We start from the raw sequence: 23,697 nt of genomic DNA on the forward strand, positions 1-23,697 counted from the left end.
AATTGTTGAGAAAGTACTCATTAGTCAGTCTCTACTATTTATCAAGTAATAGATACAGAATAAGGAGTAAATATTTAGTACTTTCTTAATTGGCACCTACTACTTATTCAGTAAGTATTTATTTTTCAGTAGCTAAAATTAATTATTTACCAAGAACTAATTAGTCAGTTTTTGCTAATTATTGAGTAACTACTAATTAGTAAGTGAATAGTACCTATTCAGCAACTGCCAGGTATCCCATAAGTATTCATTAATTATTATCTACTAAATATTGAATATTTACTAATAATTAGCTACATGGAAATTGTACATATTTATTATTCAATACCTAGTATTTTTTTAGAATCTGTTATGAAACTTATATGCAGTTTGTTTAAAGCACGTGTCAACAAACAGGCCTTTAGGCTTGAAAGAGTTAATTTGTAAATATGAGAAAATGGCACTCCAACCAGTGTTGTGCTCAACCGGGGCATCAAGTGTAGATTGTGTGTTGTTCGCTCAGAGAGTGAGTTATGGCTGCAATGGTGTGAGTGTGTAAGTGTGTGTTTTATTTTTCTTTTATTTTCTTTTTTGGAAAGAACACTGTGGGAGTGTGTGTGAACTGTGAAGAATTTGAGATTTGGGATTTTGAAACAGTCTCACACGGGACTGGGAAATGTTAAACTGTCTGTCGTTGTTTATCATTACTGAATTCCGAAAGGGTCGATTAGGATTTTCATGCTGTTGATATATAGTGGAGGCACTAAATCAATGCTTTTTTCGTTCTCGTTGACAAAGTACACCTGTTTTAATGAGCCCCCGCTGAGGGGCATAACCCGTCAGACCGTAAGTTTAACAGTCAGTGATTAATTTTTAGACTCATTACTCAGTAACCTGCCTGAAACAAATTTTTAAGCTATAGTACGGACCCTTAGGCTTACATGCTGACATCTCCACACAAATTTAATTCCAGACCTGCTTGGAGTTTTGGAGATGTTCTTACTCTGCTGCCCAGCCGTCACAGTTTGGTTATTATCAATTTTTTTTTAGTCTGCTTTGGTTGGAGTGACTGTCTCTATTGTCAAGGGAAGTTTTCAAATTACATTTAGGAGCACTGCTGTAAGAATTTGATTGCATTCAGCCACAAGAGCGCCAGCATGTTGGATGATCACCACCACACCTCATCTCCCCATCAACTCCCCAACCTTTTCAAGAGGTATTGGATGGAGCTTTATCATTCCATAGAGCACAGTTCTCCTGGTCCACATGTCTGGCTTTATGCATAGTGCCAACAGGTTCATATTTATCTGTTCAAGGGAGAATTGTATTGTGTTTACAATATTTCTTGATAGGGACTAGACAAGCTGTTTGTGTGTGAATTTGCACATATGCACAACTTAGAGTAGCTAAATGCATCTACTAGAAGGGGTGTCCAATACTGAGAGATGGAGAGTATATAATGTAACACATTAAACTGATTAAATCTTTCAAAAATAAATTGTAAAATGTAACTAATAGATAATAGATACAGTAGCCTTGTGAGAAAAAAATGACACCCCTACATGTATTAGTCCTTAAAATGTGTAATATTACATTAGCTGCAAATGATTCCAACATGTTTAGAGAGGATTGTTTTATTTAAACCTCAGGCATTAGTTTGGTTTGCTCTTGATTGTTCTCAAAGTGAGTAGATCACCATTGCCAGATCCAAAGAGCTCTCTTCTGAGAAACTTCAGAAAGAATGTAGAAATCAGCATTTCACTGTGTAAGGGGTTAATTAAGCAGTTAATTAAGAGTGGCCATAGACATACAATAAGATAATAAACAGATATGGACTTGTGTGGTCTAATTGCAAAGAGGAAATATCTCAGAAGGATCAGATGGCCCTCTTAAAATGAGCTTTCTCACACATTTTGTTCACACAGGCAGAGGACAGGTCTGGTACTTGTCTTTCAGTAAGAATACCCCTTCACTCCTCACGTTTCTAAGCTTTAATCCATTAGAGAGACTGGAAGTGCAGATTTCTGTACTTAGACACAGTCTGCTTGCCAATAAATGGGCATTTTGTTTCTTTGAATTACATTGGCCTTATAGCATCAGGCCTCAGGGAATGGAGATACACACTTGCACATTTAAGTCTAGGTTGATTAGACAGACAGACTGACAGACAGAAAGATGAAAACAGCCATATACAGATAGATAGGTGTGCATCTATAATTAAGACATTTTGGCATTCACTCAAAAATAACATATAAAAACTGGAACTGGAAGCTAAATAACCTCACCTGCGAGAATAAGTGTGTGGGACCTTGTGCACTGACCGTGGATGTGTTTTCTGCAGCTTGTCGCTTGTCTAATTGTTGATGCATATTGGCTAATTTTAAGCCTAAGGTTGGCTTTCAATATATGGGGGTAACACTATAAAGTTGTAGTACACAACATTGTTGATGTCCAATCAGAACTGAGTGGTGTACCAATGGAAATGGGTGTCCATTAATAGAGGTGTAGGTTACTGATGCATATTTAGTCAGCTAATGGCAAAGTTCCTATAGTGGTGACCATTAAATCTAGAACAATCTTCACAATTTCCTCTGCAGGCTCATGTTAATTTTGAAGGTTAGGGGGGTGTAAAGAGAGATCAAGGGGGGGTGAGGGTACAAAAGTGGGACACTGCACGGTACAAGGTCACATGCACATCCGTTCCCCAGAGGAAACTCTATATTATAGTGTTTCATCTCATGTTTATCTGATTTCAGGCGGTTCTGTATTAAACAGTCTCCTGTCTGCAGCCGGCGTGGAGCCAGGGTCTCTGATCCCACCAGAGACAGCCGTCTCTCAATGAAGTCCTAGAACAAGCTCAGCACAGCAGCCGGTGCAGAAAAGCATGACATTTACCATGATCCTCGCTTTGATTGGGGGTGTGTGTGAGTGTGTTTTGGGCTGGGAGCCCACCGGCTGTAACTAGAGGAGAGCGGCTCCTCTGGGGTTAAAAACAATATAGTTCTGCTTACACAGCTGTGGCCCTTAGGAGCACGTCTGCCTCTCCCACACCAACACACACCCTGCCCTCTCACACACACCGATTGTGTGTGTATGTGTCTATGTGTGTGTGCAAAAGTTTGAATGATCTTTACCCTCATTGCAATCCATAGTTATAGTATGGAGAACAAAACCACCCATCAAAAGTCTGGGAACACAGACTGGGGACTTTTTCATGCTTTCTTTGTCTTGTTTGTAAACTTATTACTGCATTTTGTTTTATTAGCACACTCTGCTTGCAACATTTGTATGATCATTCCTTTTGACAAATGCATGAAAAAATTTTAAACCTGTCTTTATCCCTTAGAATTAAAGAGGCTATTTTTGATACTGTACCTAAATGTAGTTAAACCAGTCATTACAACCTGAACGCAGTAACAACACTCCTTATCACTTAAACATGGGTAGCTAAATGCTGTTAATTGTTAAGTGTATTAAGTGCTTACTGTGGTCTTGAATGAGCAGGTGGCCATATGTAAATGTAGTAATGGTTGTGACATCACAAATTTAAAAATAGGGTCTAAAGTGCCCTTAATAGAACAGGTGAATCATAAATATGCATAAATGCAATGGTTGTGATGTCACAACTTTAAGAAAAACATTTACAGTGCTCTTAAATGAGGGAGCAAAAGCAAATATTTCCATAGGTGTGACATTGCAACATTAAAACTTTAGCACAGGTAAACAAACCTAGTATGTGAATTACTTTTATAAAAAAAAAAATAGCATAATTTAGTTTCTTCCAAAACAGCTCTTTAACACATATCTTTCTCAGGCTAACGTCACTGCGGTAATCAGACAGTGTGTGTGTTTTGGCAAATTATCTGATTCCTCTTCCAAGACACTTGGTCTTCCATCCCAGATTTCAACAGAATCGGTTTATTTGGAAATGATCAGTTGCCACATTCAGCACTGCAGAGTTTCCAAAGAAAGCAGTCTCAGATAGAGAAAGACAGATGAGAGAATTCAGCGTCACTCACTAACCATCATTCACTAACGTAGCTGTATTATACTGGCAGAGCCGATCGCTCGGAGCAAAGTGTCCGTCAGCACAGGAGTTACTGAGGGCTGGAGAGGTGATTGGGGGCGGGGGGCGATTGAGGGAGGGAGGGATAGAGGAAGGGATGTGGGAACAGACGAATGCACCTGACTCACGTTAGAGCGGAAAACAACCGGCGGCTCTCAGGAGAGACTAAAAACACAGTGGAGAGAAAGAGAGTGAGAGAGAGACAGAGAGAGAGAGAGACAGAGAGAGAGAGAGAGAGAGAGAGAGAGAGAGAGAGAGAGAGAGAAAGTGTAACAGTAATGGGTAAGAAGCAATGTAAGAGAAAGAAAAAAATGTAATGAGAGAAAATAGAGAGTAAGAAAAAAAGAGAGGGTAAGAGACAGAAAGGAGAGAAAAGGAGAAAAATCAACAGATGGAGGAAGAGATCTAAAATGGACAAACAGAAAAAGGTGGAAGAGAGAGAAAAAGACAAGTCAGTAAAAAAGACAGTGAGAGAGGAGAAATTTAGGCTAACAGAAAGAGAAAGAGAGAAAGAAAAAAAGGAAGATGAGAAACACATAGTTTTAGGACCAGATGAAGGGGAAAAGAAAGGAAAGACAGAATATTTAAGAAACTGAGGGAGAGAAGAGAAAGAGAATGAGGGGGATTAAGAGATGTGGACGAAAGACATCAATAAGAGGTAAAAGAAAAGTTAAGGGAGCGAGAAAAAGGGAATGGGTGAATAGAATAAAGTAAGAAGAAATAATAGAGAAACAGAGAAAGAGTGACAGAGAAAAGATAAAGTTAGAAAAGATAGAGGAGAGGGGACAGAGTCTTTACTCTGGCTATCGAGGAGTTAAAAAAGAGAGAGATAAAGAGAAAGAACATAAACAGAAAGGGAGAGAGAGGGGTTAAGAAACAGGGAGAGGAGTTTGACAGAGACAGACAGAAGTGAAAAAATGAGAAGAGAGACATATAAAGTGGAAGATGGACAAAAACGAGAGAGAAGAAAAAAGAAAATAAAGAGAAAGGAAGAGAGCAGGGAGAGACAAGGAAAGTGAGCGAGAGAGAAAGCAAGACAGCTATAGAGAATGTGAGGACAATGAGATGAGTCAAGTAAAAGGTAAAGAAGCAGAAAGCAATTAAGGAAGAGAGAATGAGAAAGAGGGAGAGTGAGTGAGTAAAAAGGTGAATAAAAAAAGGTCAGAAACAGTTTAAAAGACAGTAGCTCCTCAGTGTGACCTCATCTCATCCCCCTCATTCCTCCTAAAGCTCTCCAGTAGTGATAGTGTAACTAAATATGGTCACACCAGTAAAGTTCACTGACCTGTACTGGGAGAGAAAGAGGGAGAGATAGAGGGGAAGAAGATGGATTGACCAGTTTAAACAGAGAGACAGAGGAGTATCACCTAGCGCAGGATTTAAAATGCACATTTCCTTTCCCTCCTGCTTTCCCACTGTGTATTTACAACATAGCATACGGCATAACACACACACACACACACACACACACACACCTCACAGAATGAAATCAGCTACTGAAGGACTAACATCTGGGTTGTGTTTGAGCCTCTGTGAGCGGTTATTGCAGTGACCGTGGAGCTCGTCCAGGCCTCTAAGGGCTCTCATTTATTTGTTCTAAGAAAACATCACCACTGAACCTCAGAATGCTGCCCCAGCTTAGCAAACCCCAGCAGAAACACTGATTATCGTGTGTGCGTTTGTGTGTGGGAGACATCCTGTGATCCTGGGCACTCTTCTGCTCTAAATCTGCTGGACCTGTGTCACTTTTGTGGCAAATGGACGCTGGCTCTACGTTAGCACCACGGCTAACCTCTGCTGGCTAACGGCTAATGTCCAGCAGCTATTTTAGCCTGTGGGCTGCCACAGGAGCTGACGGTCGTAGATGTTTGTGTCTCACTGCGAGATTAAGACTGCTTGCAGATGGTCAGGGCACAACCTGTTCCTTTCAAATGTAACATTTTAAGCAACGGTTCAGGGAAAATTTGTGTTTGCGCAGCAGTTGTTCAGCCAGGACATGTTTAGCTTCTTTAGTTTCAGCTACAAGACTAACATACTCTCTTATGTCCCACTAATGAATGCATTCAGCTATTTTAATAGACATATGCAACTGCACACACAGCTTGTCTAGCCTCTGTGGAAAAGTATTGCCCATAGAACGGATCTTCATGGAGTAAAGATAAACTGTTTGTAAGGACTTTCCTATAAAAACTTACACTACAGAAGCTGCAGTGCTAAATCATGCCACCATATTATGAAAATATGTTGTTGAAGTATTGTTGTCTATGTTTGTAGAAAATACAGTGTCATGTAAATGTCAGAATCCACATTGGAGTATATGCTTCTTACGTTTAATATGTAATGCTAAACTTTCACACCTGACATCAATGGCGATTCTATTCCTCCTGCACCTGTGTCTGCTGGTGATCTCCCAGCTCTGGACTCAATTGTCCAGAATGCACATATACACTGGCACCACTCATTCACCTCCTCTCATGACTCATTTCATGACAGCTCCCAGACCACAAACCCTGAGTATTGATTTTACCTGTCCACCTTACTAGATGTACCCCTGCACTTACCTCACTCACTGCCAAGCATTTAATTGTTTTTTCCTTCTATTATAGTATCTTATTTCTCTTCTATTAAAACCTCTTCATATTATTGCACTTGTATCATCCTTGCCTGGCCCTGACATAAACTTGTTATCTATAATAATTGGTCCCCATCTTTAGGACCTGTGTTTCATTATAATATTTGACCTGATGACCTTATTTGACCTTGTTAAGCAGAATGCTGAGGAACTTTTGGAATACAGCACTACAAATATGAGTTCATTTCTACAGAATGCAGATATATAACTTGTGTTAGTAGCTGGTTTTAGATGGTCTAAGCTGGTCTTAATGGTCAAGTTGGTGGAAAATCTGGTCGATCAGGCAAATCATAAGGGCATGTTGGTCAACCAGCTTGGCCGTGCTGGTTAACCAGATTGTTGATGATTGGTCCTGCTGGTCAATAAGCTTTGTGCTTCATGTCATGCTGGTCAACAACCTTGGTCATTCTGTTCAGCCACGCTGGTCGACCAAAGTGGTTTTGGTGGTCATGCTAGTAGTGCTTGGTCATCCTGGTCTGATAAAAAGCACTGCATTCATGTAAAATGGATTAGTTTGAGTGGGAACATGCTAAAACATGCTGTGTGTAGACTAGGACTAGGACACTGACTCAAAACAACTTAAGGTACATCTTTGCCAGGGTCACAAGAGATAACAGTGTATATCAGAAACGACAGCAGTCCACACGGACTAGCAGCCAGTCTGTAATGCATAACAGAACTACACTCAAGGCTGTTATACACACACACACACAAACACGTTTGTATGCCTTTGTGGGAGTTTCCACAATGGGGAATTTCACTAGATAATATATTCTATACTTTCATATAACTTTTCATATATAATATACAACTGGTGTAATTTATTATGATTATTATGATTTGTCCCAATGATTTCATCATCCAGGAGACATTTGGTTCCCTCCAACACACACTCACACAAACATATGCACACACCATTAAGCCAGGAGTGTCAATTGCCCCTGAACTAGCTTAGCACAGACTCGTTGATTTTGGGGGTACACCACTACATTCCTGCTGAGCTTGTTTATGTGTGTCATGGCTCCCTTCTGTCCATCTGTCCTTTCACCATTCCCAGCTGAGAAACATTTTAGCTGGGCCAACATGAAGAATGGTTCAAATATAACAGAATCAGATCCTCCTCATTTATTCGGACGGTGTTTGATCACAGCCCTAGATCCGGTCTGGCTATTCCCCCGGCCAGAGAAAAGTCATTCAAGTGGTGTCTCACTTATTGGCAATTATTTCTAACCGCTGCTTCTCATTCATGCAGCCGCAGAAGCAGTGGCTTATCATATTTAGCATGTTTTGGTTCCTACTTATCTTCCCCTCCTGATGCTGAAATAAGTACAACTTGGAAGCCAAAGCACATTGCTCTGATATCAACAGTCCAAATTTGCAGGTTGAGTATGAACTGCTCGTTTGTATCCAGCAGAGGAACATTCTTCAGGACTGGTTTCAACCTGTGCCTATGAGTTCAGTATTACTATTTAAAATAGAGATCAGATAATTACATTGATGGGGACTATATAGTCATAAACAAATAGATCTGGTCTGGTCTGCTCTGGAACCATTTTTGGTGCTATAAAAACAATTAAAGAACTTAAAGAACTTATTATTAAAGAACTTAAACTTTTGGTGCACCTTGTTTGGTCTGAACCAAAATAACAGCTGTGAAAGGTGCTGAGAACCGCAGTCCAGAACAAAGGACCCAAAACTTGGTCAGATCAAAAGAGGTGGTTTCGGTCTGGCTTATTTATTTATTTATTTATTTATTTATTTATTTGGCTTTTATACATGAAGTAATGATGAAAAAGGCATTCAGATTTTAATTTTCTATTATATACTAATGAGTACTCTGTGATGTAGCAGATACTAGTTTGTAATCATAAGATGTTAATTCTTTCTAATGAGGTATTAAGTCATATATATTAGATTCTATGCAATAATGATAAGATTACAATACAAATTCACACTTTCAAATTATTGTATATATTATGTTGTAAATATAAGATATTAAGTCATATGTTAACATGACATAATCATGAAATACTAATACAGTGTTTGTGTAATAGTAAGTCATCATGAGGGCAAACATACCAAACATAAAAAAATGCCTCATTATTATGACTCCATAAACAATTCTGTTTTTAGAAGAGGGAGCAGAACTGCATGAAAAGAACAGGTAATTCTAACATTGCAGTGGTAAAACCAAAGTGATTTCCTTTGATCTTACACCAGCCATAACATTACCGTATTTATTATCGTATATATTATGATTGTACATATAGGATATTAAGTATTATTAATACAGTGTTTGTGTAATTGTTAGTCATCATTAGGGCAAACTGCCATAATACCATACATTAAGAAATGTCTCATTATTATGACTCCATAAACAATTCTGTTTTTAAATATATGGGACAGGCTATGTATAAACTAAAGAACCGCAATGGACAGGCATTTATCTTTCACTGAAGCTAAACATCAAGTGCTCCAGTGCAAAGGATTTTGGGCAACATCTTATCCTGACAGCACATGTCAGTTTATTCTGGAAAGTTAACACTTTTATTACAACATGTGTGATGTCCCCTGGGTGGTCAGGAAGACAGTATATTGGTACAGTTAGTGACAGACAGGTGAGAGAACAGATTCAAAAACAACGTTTTGTATTTTGTTATGTGGCTTCATTGAGGTCCTGTTTAATTGATTTAAATGTTTGGATTTTGTAAAAATCTCCCATCTTGGGAGGGAGGGATGTTATGGGGTGATCAGGAGTGTCACTTTATCTACAAAGGGCCGCTGTGGCTGCCGGTTTTCTTTCTAAACAATCAGCAATACAGCTGAATCCACTTGTTTAATCAGTTGTTCAGGCATCAAACAACTGATCACGTGCTTCTGCATGGCTGAAATAAAAAAAACTGCAGCCACACTGGCCTTTAGTGGATAAGGTTTGGCCAGACTATTGCTTTACAATACAATATTATTTGTTGCAATGGTAATAAAGATGCAATAATAACAATGACGAAGACCATTTTTGTATTAGTGATGGAAAAACCATTAAGATGTGTTGCTAGTTTGTTGGCAGTTTGAGGTCAAATTCATTAAGAAACAGTGTAACGGCCAAAACAGACCTAAATACAGTGTATTACTTCACAATCTTCACAACACATTTCATCCAGTTCAGCTGTGTATTCCAATGCAAATGTTGTCTGATGCACTTATAAACAACACGTTCTTCATGTTAAAACCAATAATCGTAATCTCTGAGATCTTCCTCCTCCCTCTGAGCACACAGAGTAGTTTTGTTTAGTTCTGAAAGAGCAGTCCAAGACCAAAACAGCAGCCAATTCATGCATTTGACCAAAATGATCATAACACTGACTCATTCATTCACGTTAACAAGCGGTGCTATTGTCAGAACTTACCAGGCCATAATGTCTGCGTGAGTGAGTTAGTGTGTGTTAGGGCACTTTTCACCTAATTAGCTCGTGAAGAAGAGTGGCCTTTTTGTGCAGCACGAAAAGCGAGAAAGTGGGTTTGCTCGCCCTGGAGAAATTGTGCTCACACGCTGCTCATGCACAAAAGAACTGCAAGGCTGGATTAAACTCTTCCTCTTCCGGCGGCCTTCCAACCACAGTGTGAGGTTGTCATGGTGGAGTATGATTAACTCTGGCCGTGGAATTGGGTCTAATCTGTTTTAATGAGAGATTTTTCTGGTATCAACAACTGGGAGCAGACGTCTCTGACCTCTCAGCAAGGCGATTAGATCTTTTCTCCACTGTGCGCTAAAAGCTAATTAATACGTTTCTGTGTGAAGCAGTGCTGTTGTTAGCGCTGGCACGCAGTATTCGCAGTCCTAAAAACATATATCTTTGGGCTGTTAATGTCGGGAAGGCAAGACAGTGTGGAGAAGAGGGAGCAGAATTGCATGGAAAGAACTGGTGAGTTAAACATCCTTTCGGTAAAACTACAGTGATTTCCTGTGATCTCACACCAGCCATAACATTAACACTGCTGACAGCTAAAGTAAAAATCATTGATGATCTGGTTCCAGCAACAACTGTCATAAGCAGATATATATTAGCAAGTGAGTCAGGAAAAATCAGCAAGTATAAGAATCTGAGACAGCCGGCTAAGCGCTGCCACTAAAATCAGGAGATCGGGGTTCGAATCCTGTTCATGTAGCTTGCCATCAGCTACCAGAGCCCTGAGAGAGCACAATTGGCCTTGCTCTCTCTGGGTGGGTAGATGGCGCTCTCTCCTCTCATCACTCCAAATGGGTGATGTCGCTCAGCATGAGGCATCTGTGAGCTGATGTATTAGAACCTAGTCGCTGCGCTTTCCTCAGAGTGTGCTGTGATATTACTCAGTAATGCTGCATCAGCAGCAGTTGGAAAAAAGGCGGTGACTGACTTTGTCGAAGGAGGCATGTGCTAGTTGTTACCCTCCTGGTGTTGGGGCATCACTAGTGATAGGGGAATGAGTGGGGTGGGTCCTAATGAGTGGGTTGGGTAATTGGCCGTGTAAATTGGGAAGAAAATAAAATCAAAATTAGAAATAATGTTTTTAATGTTATGACTGATTGATATAAGATAACAGAAAATCACTGTCAGTTTACAGTTGGAATGTTCAACTCACCAGCAACTCAACAGCTGGTCCCTCTCATGCAGTTCTGCGCCATCTTTTCTCTATACATCTCTTAACTTTTTTGTGGCACACAGGACTTGTTTACCAAAAGCATAAAGCTTGTTTAAATGACACAAGATGTCACTACATTTTGGTGGTGAGGACATAGGAAAGTTTCCTCCATGGCTCTTTTTATTGAGGTCATATTTGTACAGGTGTTGCTGCAGAGTAAAACGGTGCACCCCGACCCTAGAGTGTGCTAAATCTTTCTGATGTTCTTTTGCAGTCAAAACTGAGTTATGATTTGCTGTTCTTTGGATCCTTTAAGCAGTTCTTGCAGAACATTTTCTTGGTGTTTCAGAGCTCAACTTGATCTCCATTATTTCTTTTAACTGCTCCTTCTGAAACTTGCTCAGAATGTTGAGGAGATTATTTAATCTTTGACTTTGTGGCTTTTGGAAATTAGTTCATCTTTTACTCCCTAGAGTATCAAATAGATAGCATTTATCTATTTGCCTTAAAAGTAGAGATGCACAGAATATTTGACTTTTTAAATATTTAACTTAAAAAAATGTGTAAAGTCCTATTTCAGTGCTTAGAGCACTGCTGCATATAGAGCAATTAGGGAGAGCTCAGAAACTGCAGGTTTAAGACATTTTTATGCCCTACTCACATGAATAAAATACAATCAAATAAAATAAAGCATTCAGTCTCACATATCACACTTGGTATTAGTTATCTGGCTTTTTATAAACTGTCTCTTTTTCAGAAGAAATATATGAGCTGTACAAGGCCAAGACTGGCTGCATTTCTCTGTGTACATATCATTCATTTTCTTTCCATATGATTTGAGAAGCACTGCTGAGGTATATACATCATTAAAATAACACTATATCACTAATAAGGACCATGTATGACTGTAACAGCACTGCTAAAGTATGTCCATGAGTTAAAATAGCACTGCTGAGGTAAATGTATAGTGCTTTGTTGGTTTGTCTGCTGGAATAATAAACTTGTGTTTAAAAGTGTTAAATACATATTTTTGGGCTGCTTGTTAATTTAGGTGAATTTCTACTTAAACGGCTTTAGACTCATTTTTTTTTCAGTGTAACAGTCAAATATCTGTAGGACTGTAGTATCAAGTGTGACTGAAATTCTCATGCGTAAATTGTTTCTAGTTAGGGGCCAATTTAGTTTTTTTTTTTTTTTTTAATCCTTTCACGCGTACTGTGAATTACATAATATACTTTACAAAACTGCCAACACACACATGCAGTACAACGTGGCACTCAAAAGATCAGACAAAACGGATGTCTCGATCTTACAGTGAAGAATCTCTAAAATGCAGAATTTTTTCACTGGCTGTAACCACTTCCACATGCTCCCCGGCCTGGGACTGTTCATAGACCTCTAAATCTCGAGGGAGAAAGTTGACAGCCTAAAGCCTTACTGCACTGACGACCTGAGGGCATGGGGCCATGCGTTGGAGTCCAGATCAGCAGAGCACGGGGAACGAGGTGGTATGGGTCCTGGGGTCATTGACATGTTTCTCTGCAGCCGTATCAAAATACACTTTTACAGGCCTCAAAAAGTGGATTTTTCACACATGGTTTCTAACTAGAGTTGCTTTGATGCATTATTGTCTAATGCATCAAAGTGCCCCAAGTGTTGGACACAGTATACTAGTATACTAATGTGTACAGCTTCTCTTTCACTCTTTAAGATAAAGGTCCTATAAAGTGTTCTTTGAGCGATGCCATAGAAGGCGATTTTTTGCCTCCTGAAAGCTGTGATATGTGGGCTGCATCTCACCCAACTTAAACATTAAGTTATTTGTAGAGTGCTGTCAGTTCTGTTCTTTGCTTTTAAAGGTTTGTAGAAAATTTTGCTTGTTTGCCTTTGATTTCAGTTTATAAGTAAGAGCTAATCTACAGCTACAGCAGATACAGAAATCAACAGCAAAATGTATTGTGACACATTAAGAGGGGTCAGATTTTGTTGTGTTCTTTTCTTTTTCTATTGTTTAGTGGGTCAAGATAGCTTGATTTAACTTTCTGTAACCGGTCTAAAAGTCTAAACCACAGTATTTTCAAAATGCAGACAAACCAGAACATGGTTCAGTTGATCCAGACCCAAATTTTCATCATTTGGTCAGACCATGGTTAGAGGTAACTTTCATATCTGCTGTTTTGAAAAGACCAAAACATCGGACCAACCAAAGTAGGTGTTAAAACACCCTTAAATACATTGATGTTTTGGTTTCTTACCAATTTGAATGGTTATCACACTTAGATCTGTTTTTATGGAAGCAAACATAGTTTTTCAGTGCATCAAAAGTGTATTATGTGTAATATTCATTTACCTCTTCACATTGTCCAAATGCATCCAGGTGACCTTTCTAATTGCCCCTATTGCCTCTGTATTCTTTTAGTACACACTATAATTTCCACAGAAATGCACTGACCAATAGAAATGGGACAAGCTGGAACAGCATGGGCATAAATCTGAGCCATTTGGGGGTATGAAGCCCTTAGGTGTTGCCCTGTGGTACAATGGAACAGTCTTCCCTAGAAGGATGGAGCTTTGTCCATTACGTTTGGGTTTGGGATGAGCTGGATTGGCAAAACCGTACAATTGTACAGATGCTTTGTGGAGCTGAAAGCCATAGAATGCCATAGGAAACTAGCAAAAGGAAGATGGCATCCATATGGAAAGGCAGCAAAAAATGATGTGGGTTTAAGTGAGGCCAAATAATGGGTGCAATGATTCTTCATGTGCCTTGTGTATAATAGGAATTCACCAAAGAACACAATACCACCCACAGTAGACAGAGCAATGTGTGGTTATGATATCCACATTCAACACCTCACACACCTATCAGCCAGATCAGTGCAGTGTTCTTAGCATCAATGGGACAGGGGAAAAATCCTGGGACACAATAGTTCCTGTCCCATTGTAAATGGCATGTAAGGGTATGGTGTTTTAGTGTCTTACCGAGTTTACTTTAACAGACATAAGTGTTGTGAGTGAAACAGCTGTATGTTCAATTTCAGACTGATCAGTAGACGTCATGTCATTTCCAGCCACCCTCGTAACAGCGTGAACCTAAAGAAAAACAGCAGCCCGTCCGGCCCTGAGGGTCTCCACACCGCATAAACTTTTATAGCCTCTCTGAGTGCTGCTTATTTTAAAGCTACCGTGGGTGTCAGTGGGTCACGTGGTAACGATGCGCCAAAGAGCCGCTCTGCTTTGAAGCTCATATGGCTCTCATCCTGTCGGACGCTGTTCTGAACACGGGCAGCTTTCTCTTCACCAGCACCTGGCATTCATGTACTTAATGTACTGAACAATTCTCCCAATCATGCCTATTAGGGATCATACACGATTGTTCCTGGCCTCACGTGAGTTGCTGGAAGTGGAGAAGTGTGGGAGACGTTATTGAAGGACGTGTTGAGATAATCTGATCTTTACAAGAGAAAGTGAAAATCCACTCAGGTCCCAACGCCTCACTGGAGTTATGGATGCGTTTAGTTCCTGCAGGGCTCTGAGCGCTCGCTTCAAAGCAGCAGTAAACGCTGAACTACCCGTCAAGGAGGTTATAATGCCTACCAGATGGAGAGAGAGAGAGTGAGAGAGAGAAAGTGAGAGAATGGAAGAGTAAAGGAAGGTGAAAAAAGAGTGAAAAGATGGGGAGAGAGAGGTAGAGATTGAAGGGGAGAGGAGAGGAAAGTATAGAGAGAGACATAGGGATAGAGAATGAGTGAGAGAATTGAAGAGAAAAAGAAGGTGAAAAAAGAATGAAAGGAGAGATAAAAAAGATGGAGGTAGTAGGGGTGAGAAGAGGAAACTATAGAGAGAGACATAGGGATAGAGAGAGAGAGAGAGTGAGAGAATAGAAGAGTAAAAGAGGGTAAAAAAAGAATGAAAAGATTGGGAGAGAGAGATGGAGATTGAAGGGGAGAGGAGAGGAGAGGAAAGTATAGAGAGAGACAGAGATAGAGAGAGAGTGAGTGTGAGAATAGAAGAGTAAAAGTGGGTAAAAAAGAGTGAAAAAAATGGGAAGAGAGGTAGAGATTGAAGGGGAGAGGAGAGGAAATTATAGAGAGAGACAGGGATAGAGGATGAGTGAGAGAATTGAAGAGTAAAATAAGGTGAAAAAGAGTGAAAAGATATATAGAGAGAAATGTAGATTAAAGGGGAGATGAGAGGAAAGTATAGAGAGATACAGAAATATAGAGACAGTGAGTGAGAGAATGGAAAAGTAAAGAAGGTGAGAAAATAGTGATAAGATGGGGAGAGAGAGATGGAGATTAAAGGGGAGAGGAGAAAAGTATAGAGAGAGAGAGAAGAAGAAGAAGTAGAAAGGGATGGGGAGAAGGAGAGACTTTAGACAGAATGAGATATGTTGATAGAAAGAGGGGAGTGAGACATAAGGAGGGCAGGGGAAAGAAGGTAGGATAAGAGTAAGAGAGAAGAAAGGGAGACAGAGAAAGAGAGAGTGACAGAAAGAGAGGTAAAGAAAGAAGAGGATAGAAATAAAGGGAAGGGAGAGATGGAGAGCAAAACAGAAATATTGAGACTGAAATAAATAGAGAGAAGAGCTGAGAGAGAGAGAGAACAGCAGGGAAGAGAGAGTGAGACAGAAGAGAAGATGGAAAAGGGAGTGAGAGAAGGAGAAGGTGAAAAAAATAATTAAAAGGGAGAGGAGAGAGATGGAGATAGAAGGGGAGAGAAGATGAAAGTATAGAAAGAGACAAAAAAGAAGTAAACAGGCAAGAGGAGAAGAAGAAACAAAGAAAAGAGAGAGACCTGTATATAAAAGTAGGGGAGAGAGACATAAAGGAGTGGAGGAAAAGAAAAAAATAATAAATGATAGGATGAAAGTGAGACAAATGAAAAAGAAAAATACAGAAGGGAAAAGAAAAAAGAGAGTAAAAGAAGATGACAAAAAAAAGAAGAGAGATGGGGAGCAAAACAGAAATATTGAGGCTGATAAGAATCGAGGAGCTGGCTGAGAGAGAGATGACAACAAGAAAGAGAGACAGGACAAGAGAGTGAGACAGAAGAGAAAAAGATGGAGAGAGGGAGTGAGAGAAGGGCAGAGATAAAAAGGTGAAAAAAACTGAAAAGAAGAAGAATTAGATAGGGAAGGGGAGAAGGAGAGAGAATGAAAAAAATAGAGATCAGTTAAAAGAAAGTAAAGAGACATAAGGAGGGAAGAGGAGAGAGAAGAAAAAAGAGAGATAGAATGAAAGTGAGACAGAAGAAAGGGAGACAGCGAGAGAGAGAGAGACCAAAGGGCAAAACAGAAATATTGAGACTGAAGAAAATGAAGAGAAAGGGGCTGAGAGAGAAGGGGACAGAGAGATTGATATTGAGGTGGAGAAAGAGAAAGAGAGAAAAGAGAAAGCAAGACAGAAAGATTGATAGAGGGAAAAAAAAACATGGAGAGAGAAGTAGACCGGGATGGGGAGAAAAAAAGAGAGTGGCCAGTAGACAAAAAGAGGGAAGAGAGAAGAACAGAGGGAAGAGAGAGTATGACAAGAAAAAGCTGGAGAAAAAAGGAAGAAGAAAATGTAAGAAAGGAAGCGGAGAGACAGAAGAAGAAAGGGGTTTGAGGAAGAGACAGAGAGAAAAGCCAAAAAGACAGAGATAGAGAGAGGCAGAATGAAATGAAGATGGAGAGGTAGAGATGCAATTAGAGTGAGAGAAAAAAGAAGAGAAGAAAAGAGAACCGAAGACAGAAGGAGGAAAGAGGTTGCGAGAGATGAGGAAGGAAGAGAGGTGAGAAGGGGAGTAAAAGGGAGAGGAGTTGAATGATGGGGTAAGTAAGAAAGAGAGGAGACCACAAGACAACAGGGAAAGCAAGACAGAAGTTCCAAAAGAGAGAGATAGAAAGAAATGGAGAGAGGAAAAAGAGATGCAAAGAAAGTGTGAGAGAAACAGAGAGAGAGAGGGAGAAAAGGAGAAGACAGGAGGGGGAAATGAGAGAAAGATTACAAAAAGAAGGAGAGAGTTGGAGACCTAAGGAGAGGGGAATAGAGAAAGAAGAGAGAAGAAAGAAAGGCAGGTGGGTACACAATGAGAGAGAAATGGAAATACATAGAGAAAGAGAAGGGAGATATGGAAAGAGAGAGAGAAAAGATAGAGAGAAAAATTAGTAAGAAGAGTAGGAAAGAGAAAAGAGGCAGAGAAATATGGGGAGAAAGTAGAGTGAGAATAATGAGAGAACGCTATGGTAGATGGTAGATGGAGAACAGAAAAAACAAAATGAACAAATGAGAATGAGAGTGAAATAAAGAAGAGAAAGAAAAAATAAAATTGTAGGTTTTGGGTATTTACTGAATCTCCCTTTGTGCCCCTCTCATTCTGCCCCTAAGCAAATGGATTCAGGATTCATTAGGAACGGCTCTGTAGACAGATTTCCTGGCACGGCTGAGGCTCGAGTGTGTCAGGGCTGCTTAAGCACTGCTGTGATGACGAGGTGATCGAGGCTCGGCCTGGAGCACATTCCTCACGAGGAGATTAACGCAGGCTTCAGACAGTCAGCAGTTCTACAAACACTTTATTCTTTACCCACCTGATCTCAATCTGAAGCTCCTGTCTGTCAATAACAACATATTTAACTGCATTTAGAAAATAACAGAAAATACGTCCACATATGAGGACAGCAGTTTTATTTTAACATTCAAAATTATCCTTGGCTTTAGAACGACCCTCTTAGTCAAAAACAAATTTTCTACAGCTTTCTGTAGTATGTAAACAAATTCTGAGCGAATTGTTACCTCCGCTATGTTTTTTTCTGAACTGGCTGTAAAAACCTTTGACTGGGGTTCCTGCCATCTTTTTTTGCGGCCAGGGCGTTGCCTGGGTATGTAAAGATCTGGGGCTCAGCCAGTTAATTATTTATATATAACATTTTAGGGCAGAGACCAGGGTTTAAAAACTCATTTAAACTAAGTATAGAACTAAATTCTGGGGAGGGGGCTTCCCTACTAGCCTACCGCGCTCCGCAAAACCAGCAAGCTGATTGGTTGTTTCTCCTAAAAGGCGTAACTTTATCCTTGAATTAGCTCCGTGATTACCATTAAGAGATTTTCCATTCACACAGCGTTCAGTGTCCTGTGTCCTCATTAATAATACAGCTGAGCTGGGCGAAACGATTTTGGGCTACTGGAAAATTATTTGGGGCTAGAGCCCCGGAAGCCCAGGCCAGGCGACGCCCCTGTTTGTGGCCACTAGATGGTATGTGCAGGGTCTGCATACAAGGCCAAAGGGGGAATGTTTTAAAAAATTAAGTATCATGGTTCAGAGAAGCAGAAATGTTATGTCCCCTTATGAGGACGCAGAGCCAATCATATGAGGGCAAGATAGTGATAAGGTACGTATCTTAATACAAAGGCTATGATTCAGCATATATATTACAATACATTGCAATACTGTATCAAAGGCAATTTATTGAGATTGTTTGAATCAGATTTTATTTGTTCATTTGTCATGATATAAAAACATCACATTTTAAAGATTTCAATAAAACACCCTTAATCAAAAATGAGTTTTCCTTTACTATACTGCATGTATATATTCCATATATTCCATCATATGGAATATCATCATGTTCCATCAGCATGGGCATTCCTAAAGGTTTACACTGTTGCACTGACATTGAACCATATGCTTGCACCAGAGGAACAACAGTACCAGTAAAAAAAAAGTGTACACCATATACTTAATGGATTGTGTTGATATGTTACGTTTTTATGCACAAAGAAAGAAAAATACTTCAGTTAAGCTTCAGATACAGCTATGAAGTAGTTTCGGTTACTTATCTTTGTCAAAGTTAATGTGACTAGCTCATTTTAGATGTAACTTTCTCAAAGGGAATAAAATAAACAGCACTAAACTCTTTAGTCAGTTTCTTCTATTCACCACCACTGTAAACAATTCTAACTTAAGTAATTTTTCTCAACATTTCTCTAAAAACTAAATACTCACTCTGAATAACTCTCTACGAATGTTCACATTTTAATTGTTTAATTATGAAAAAACTTTCTAAAGTAATAGAATAATTGAATTCCTCTTTAGCACTACCCCAGCCTCCTGTTTGATCACTTCTCGACAGGGCTTTAGGGGTCAATTCCAGAGGTCATGCCTGCCTAGAAAGGCAGAGTAGATAATCAAGCTGTTTTGAAGTGACGACTAAATGAGTGTGGAGAGATTTGGGGGTGAGGAATGAAGTTCAGGATGAAAGACTTAGGTTTACGGTTTGCAGTAATTTGCTATGTCCACTGCGTGCCGTTCCCAGACTAAACAGAAGCCTTTAAAGTCGAGTAGAGTCTGGTCATCTGAGTACACACTTAATGAGCCATCGCTCATCTTTAAAAGTCATCTCTGTTGTTTACTGGGATGTTCTGAAATACAGTATTTTATTACATAATAAATCTGTACATGTTGAGCCACCTGTTTATTTTATTGTTTCTTCAAAAATCAAAGGTATTAAAAAATGTGTTTATCCTGATTTTGTTGAAATTAAATTTCTGCATTGTCCAGAGAAAGATTTATATTATATTTTAAAGTATTGCTGTAAGGATTTGATTGCACTAATTACTGAATTCTACAAAAACTAGAACTATTTTTTAATTATAGCATAGTTTTGCATAATTTAACAAGGGTTAAGCCTTAAGACTTCAGTCAGGAATTCTGGAAGAGATTTGTTTGGGAATAATCAGAGGAACGTTTCAGGAACGATTTCCACATTCATGTCCAGAATGCAAAGGAAAAACACAAGAGAATCCCAAAATACTACAGATTCCTCTCTCCCCTAAACCTTTGATGCTTCTTAACCCCTTAAACTTGAGGGGCCAGTTTCTCAGACAGGGATTAAGTCTAGTGCTGGACAACATTTTCCTTTTATGGGAGATTTTTTTGTTCAGAATGTGGAGTAGTACCCCTACAGCCTTCTGAATGGAGGTTCTCCTTTTGAGGAAAAGTATAGTCCAGAATTAGGCTTAAATCTTTCTAAACACAGCCCTAATGGTATATATGGTGGCCTGCACTCCAGTTATTGATGTTTATAATGACAGAAGTAACATATGATGGGAATTACATGTGGATTGCTGTGATTGTTCAGCTTTGATTATAGATAGTCTATTTAAACACATTTACATGGTTTGACCATGTTAATTGTTGGTGTTTAAGCTAGGGTAGGTTCTTTAGGAGTTTCAGGTGAACATGGGTTTTGAATGGGCTTGTGCATGTGTTTTTACATTTACACTTTCCATTACAGCCCACCTTATACTTACAGTACATGGGCTCATGTTTAATCCCCTCCTGGTCCCACCACTGACATCCATATGTGGGACAAGCATGAACCCCATGAATAAAACCTTTTAGTTCCCAGTTGGGTACCTATACACTTAATTTGACATGTAAATAAGCATCACTTGTTTATTATTTATTATTCATTTATAAATGGTTTAAATCGGAGGAGGATGGGCCTCTCATGTGAGTCCAGTTCATTCCAAAATTTGTTCCCTCAGCTGTGTGGGAGTTTTCCTGTCACTGTCATGGAGTGTTGTGTTTTGTTGCTGTCTGGAATTCTGTAATGTCTCTTTGCTTCAACACCAGCTGTAAAATGTGCTACACAAATAAATACTAATAATTCGATTATGTTTGTTTTGTTCAGCTTTTCGGGGATTTGGAGCCAGTGAGGATGACGTCAGAAGGTTCAGACTGTCGCTGTAAGTGTATGATGCGGCCACTGAGTGCAGAGGCCTGTGCGAGACTTCGGGACGGCTCGCTTCGGGTGGACGATTTCTACGCAGTTGAAACGGTCAGCTCGGGATCGGACTGCAAATGCTCCTGTACCGCCCCACCCTCATCCCTCAACCCCTGTGAGAACGAGTGGAAGACAGAGAAACTGAAGAAACAAGCACCTGAACTGCTCAAGGTAGAAACATCCATTTATACACTGACCACTTTATTAGAAACACCTTTTACTTCCTTGACTTCCCTACTTTATTTTTTCACTTACTGACAATTTTATTGAAAACACCTTTTATTTACAGTCACTGGACACTTTATTAGAAACACACACCTTGTGATTCCACTATTTGGCCACTTTATATGAAACTCATACCTTGTGCTTCCTCTGTCTGATCACTTTATTAGGAACACTGATCTTTGACTTCATCTCCCTGGCCACTATATTAAAAACACCTACTTTATATTGTCATTCACTGACCACTTTATTGGAAACACCTTTTATCTGAAGTCACTGGCCATTTCTTCAGAAACACATAGGATTTTAGGATTCAAAGGGATTTTATTGTCATTTCAAATCACATGTGGTACTAGAGGTGGAACAAATTGTATTATTATTACAGTTCAGTTTACTATTTTAAAACAGATAAATATAGAGACAAAATAATATGGAATAAAACACAATAAAATAATAGATAAGATAAATTCACAGAATAATATAAAGGAGTAGGGAAGTAGCAGCAACATGAAGTCCAAAGTGCAAATTGCTATAGCAGTTATGCATATAGGATATCAGTAACATGAAAAGTGATACAGTGTCTCAGTGCAGGTAGTGTCAGTGTTGTTTAAATATGTAATTATCCTTGTCATCCTTGTTATCACACTGAACTGACACTTGGCTGTTAGGTAAAGTTTAAGAGTCTGACAGCTTCTGGAAAGAAGCTGTTTCTCAGTCTGGTTGTTTTGCACTTAATGCTTCGCAGCCTCCTGCCTGAGGGAAGCAGGATAAAAAGACAGTGTGCAGTGTGGGTGGGATCCTTCCACACATAGCGTGTGATTCTACTCACTGGCCACTTTATTGGTAAACTGACCTTTTCCTTCAATTAACGGGCCATTTTATTAGGAGCCCTATCCATATTAACCCACCTGTTATCTTGTGGGTCAGACTGACCAATAAATACAAATGATTGTTAATTGTTTTTGGATAATTAGCATAATTAGGTAATTCATTATTATAATGGCATATGACAAATGTATTATGTGTGCATTAAAACAATGAATAAAAGCTTCAAACTGTAAAATATATAAAATATATTCTTTATATAATGTATAATACTAAACATGCACCAGGTCAATCTGACCCAGGAACATTTCATTATTTCATTTTTTTTTTATAGCTGAACATAAAATGAGGCTTAAAGTGGACATATAAAACCTGTAAATCATAGTTATAGATCATAGTTTATCTAATACATACAGTACATACATATGAATTTTATACATTCCAGGCTACACCCAGGTTTGTTATAAAAGAACTATGATCAAGACTCTTCCAGCTATTCGTGTGACTAACACTGCACGCCACTATAAAGAGGAAACACATGTATATAAGAGTTTATACGTTAAAGGAGACCATACAGAGCGGCAACAGGTTTGAGTTACACACATTTGCCTTAAGTTTCCTTTGTTGTGTCTCACTGGATCTGCAGATAAAATCAGGATGTTCCTGAAGAGGAGTTCAAACACACAGCTGCATTTGTGAAAGGAAGTTTAACTATTGATAATAAGTTCACTGACCAGTCAAGAGTCAAACACTAAACGTGTGTGCATTCATTTATGTGTGTGTGTGTTTGTAGCTACATTCCATGGTGGACCTACTGGAGGGGACGTTGTACAGTATGGATCTGATGAAGGTTCACGCGTACATGAATAAAGTGGTGTCTCAGATGAACACATTGGAGGAGGTAAGTGTAATAATTTTTTTTACGATTATATAGAGATTTGTAACATTGACAGATACAAATTCGTGTATGTATACTCTGACACTTTGTTTAAAACAAAATCACAAACTTTGTACTTACAATGTGGCTGATTTATTAGAAACCCTTACATTGTACATTCACTCACTATTAGAAACACCTACTGTCTATTTCATCTCATTGGCCACTTTTTTAGAAACACCTACTGTCTATTTCATCTCATTGGCCACTTTATTAGAAACACATACTGTCTATTTCATCTCATTGGCCACTTTATTAGAAACCCCTACTATGTATGAAACTCACTGGCCACTTTATTAGAAACACCTACTGTCTATTTCATCTCACTGGTCACTTTATTAGAAACACCTACTGTCTATTTCATCTCACTGGCCACTTTATTAGAAACCCCTACTGTCTATTTCATATTATTGGCCACTTTATTAGAAACACCTGTTATGAGATTTCACATACTGGACACTTATTAGAAACCCTTTAATGTCTTTTTCCACGTATTCGTCAGAGACACCTACCTTATACATTCACTGGCCACTTTATTAGAAACACCTATTTCAATATTTCCACTTACTGGCCACTTTAAGAGAAGCACCTACCTTTTGATTCTCTTTACTGGACACTTATTAGAAAACCCTACTTTCTATTGCCACTTT

General features: G+C 39.1%; 1 protein-coding gene across 2 annotated transcripts in view; it reads left to right on the plus strand.

The window, feature by feature from the left end:
• olfml2a (olfactomedin-like 2A) overlaps positions 1-23,697 on the plus strand; it is a 32,148-nt gene that overhangs the window by 982 nt on the left and 7,469 nt on the right. For both annotated transcript variants that reach the window (XM_007229339.4, XM_007229338.4), the window contains exons 2-3: positions 20,971-21,234; positions 22,904-23,011. In XM_007229339.4, the coding sequence (XP_007229401.3) occupies positions 20,971-21,234; positions 22,904-23,011 (372 nt within the window). The remainder of the gene's footprint in view (positions 1-20,970; positions 21,235-22,903; positions 23,012-23,697) is intronic.

This window comes from Astyanax mexicanus, chromosome 12 (assembly GCF_023375975.1).
Source record: "Astyanax mexicanus isolate ESR-SI-001 chromosome 12, AstMex3_surface, whole genome shotgun sequence".
Classification (NCBI taxonomy): Eukaryota; Metazoa; Chordata; class Actinopteri; order Characiformes; family Acestrorhamphidae; genus Astyanax; species Astyanax mexicanus.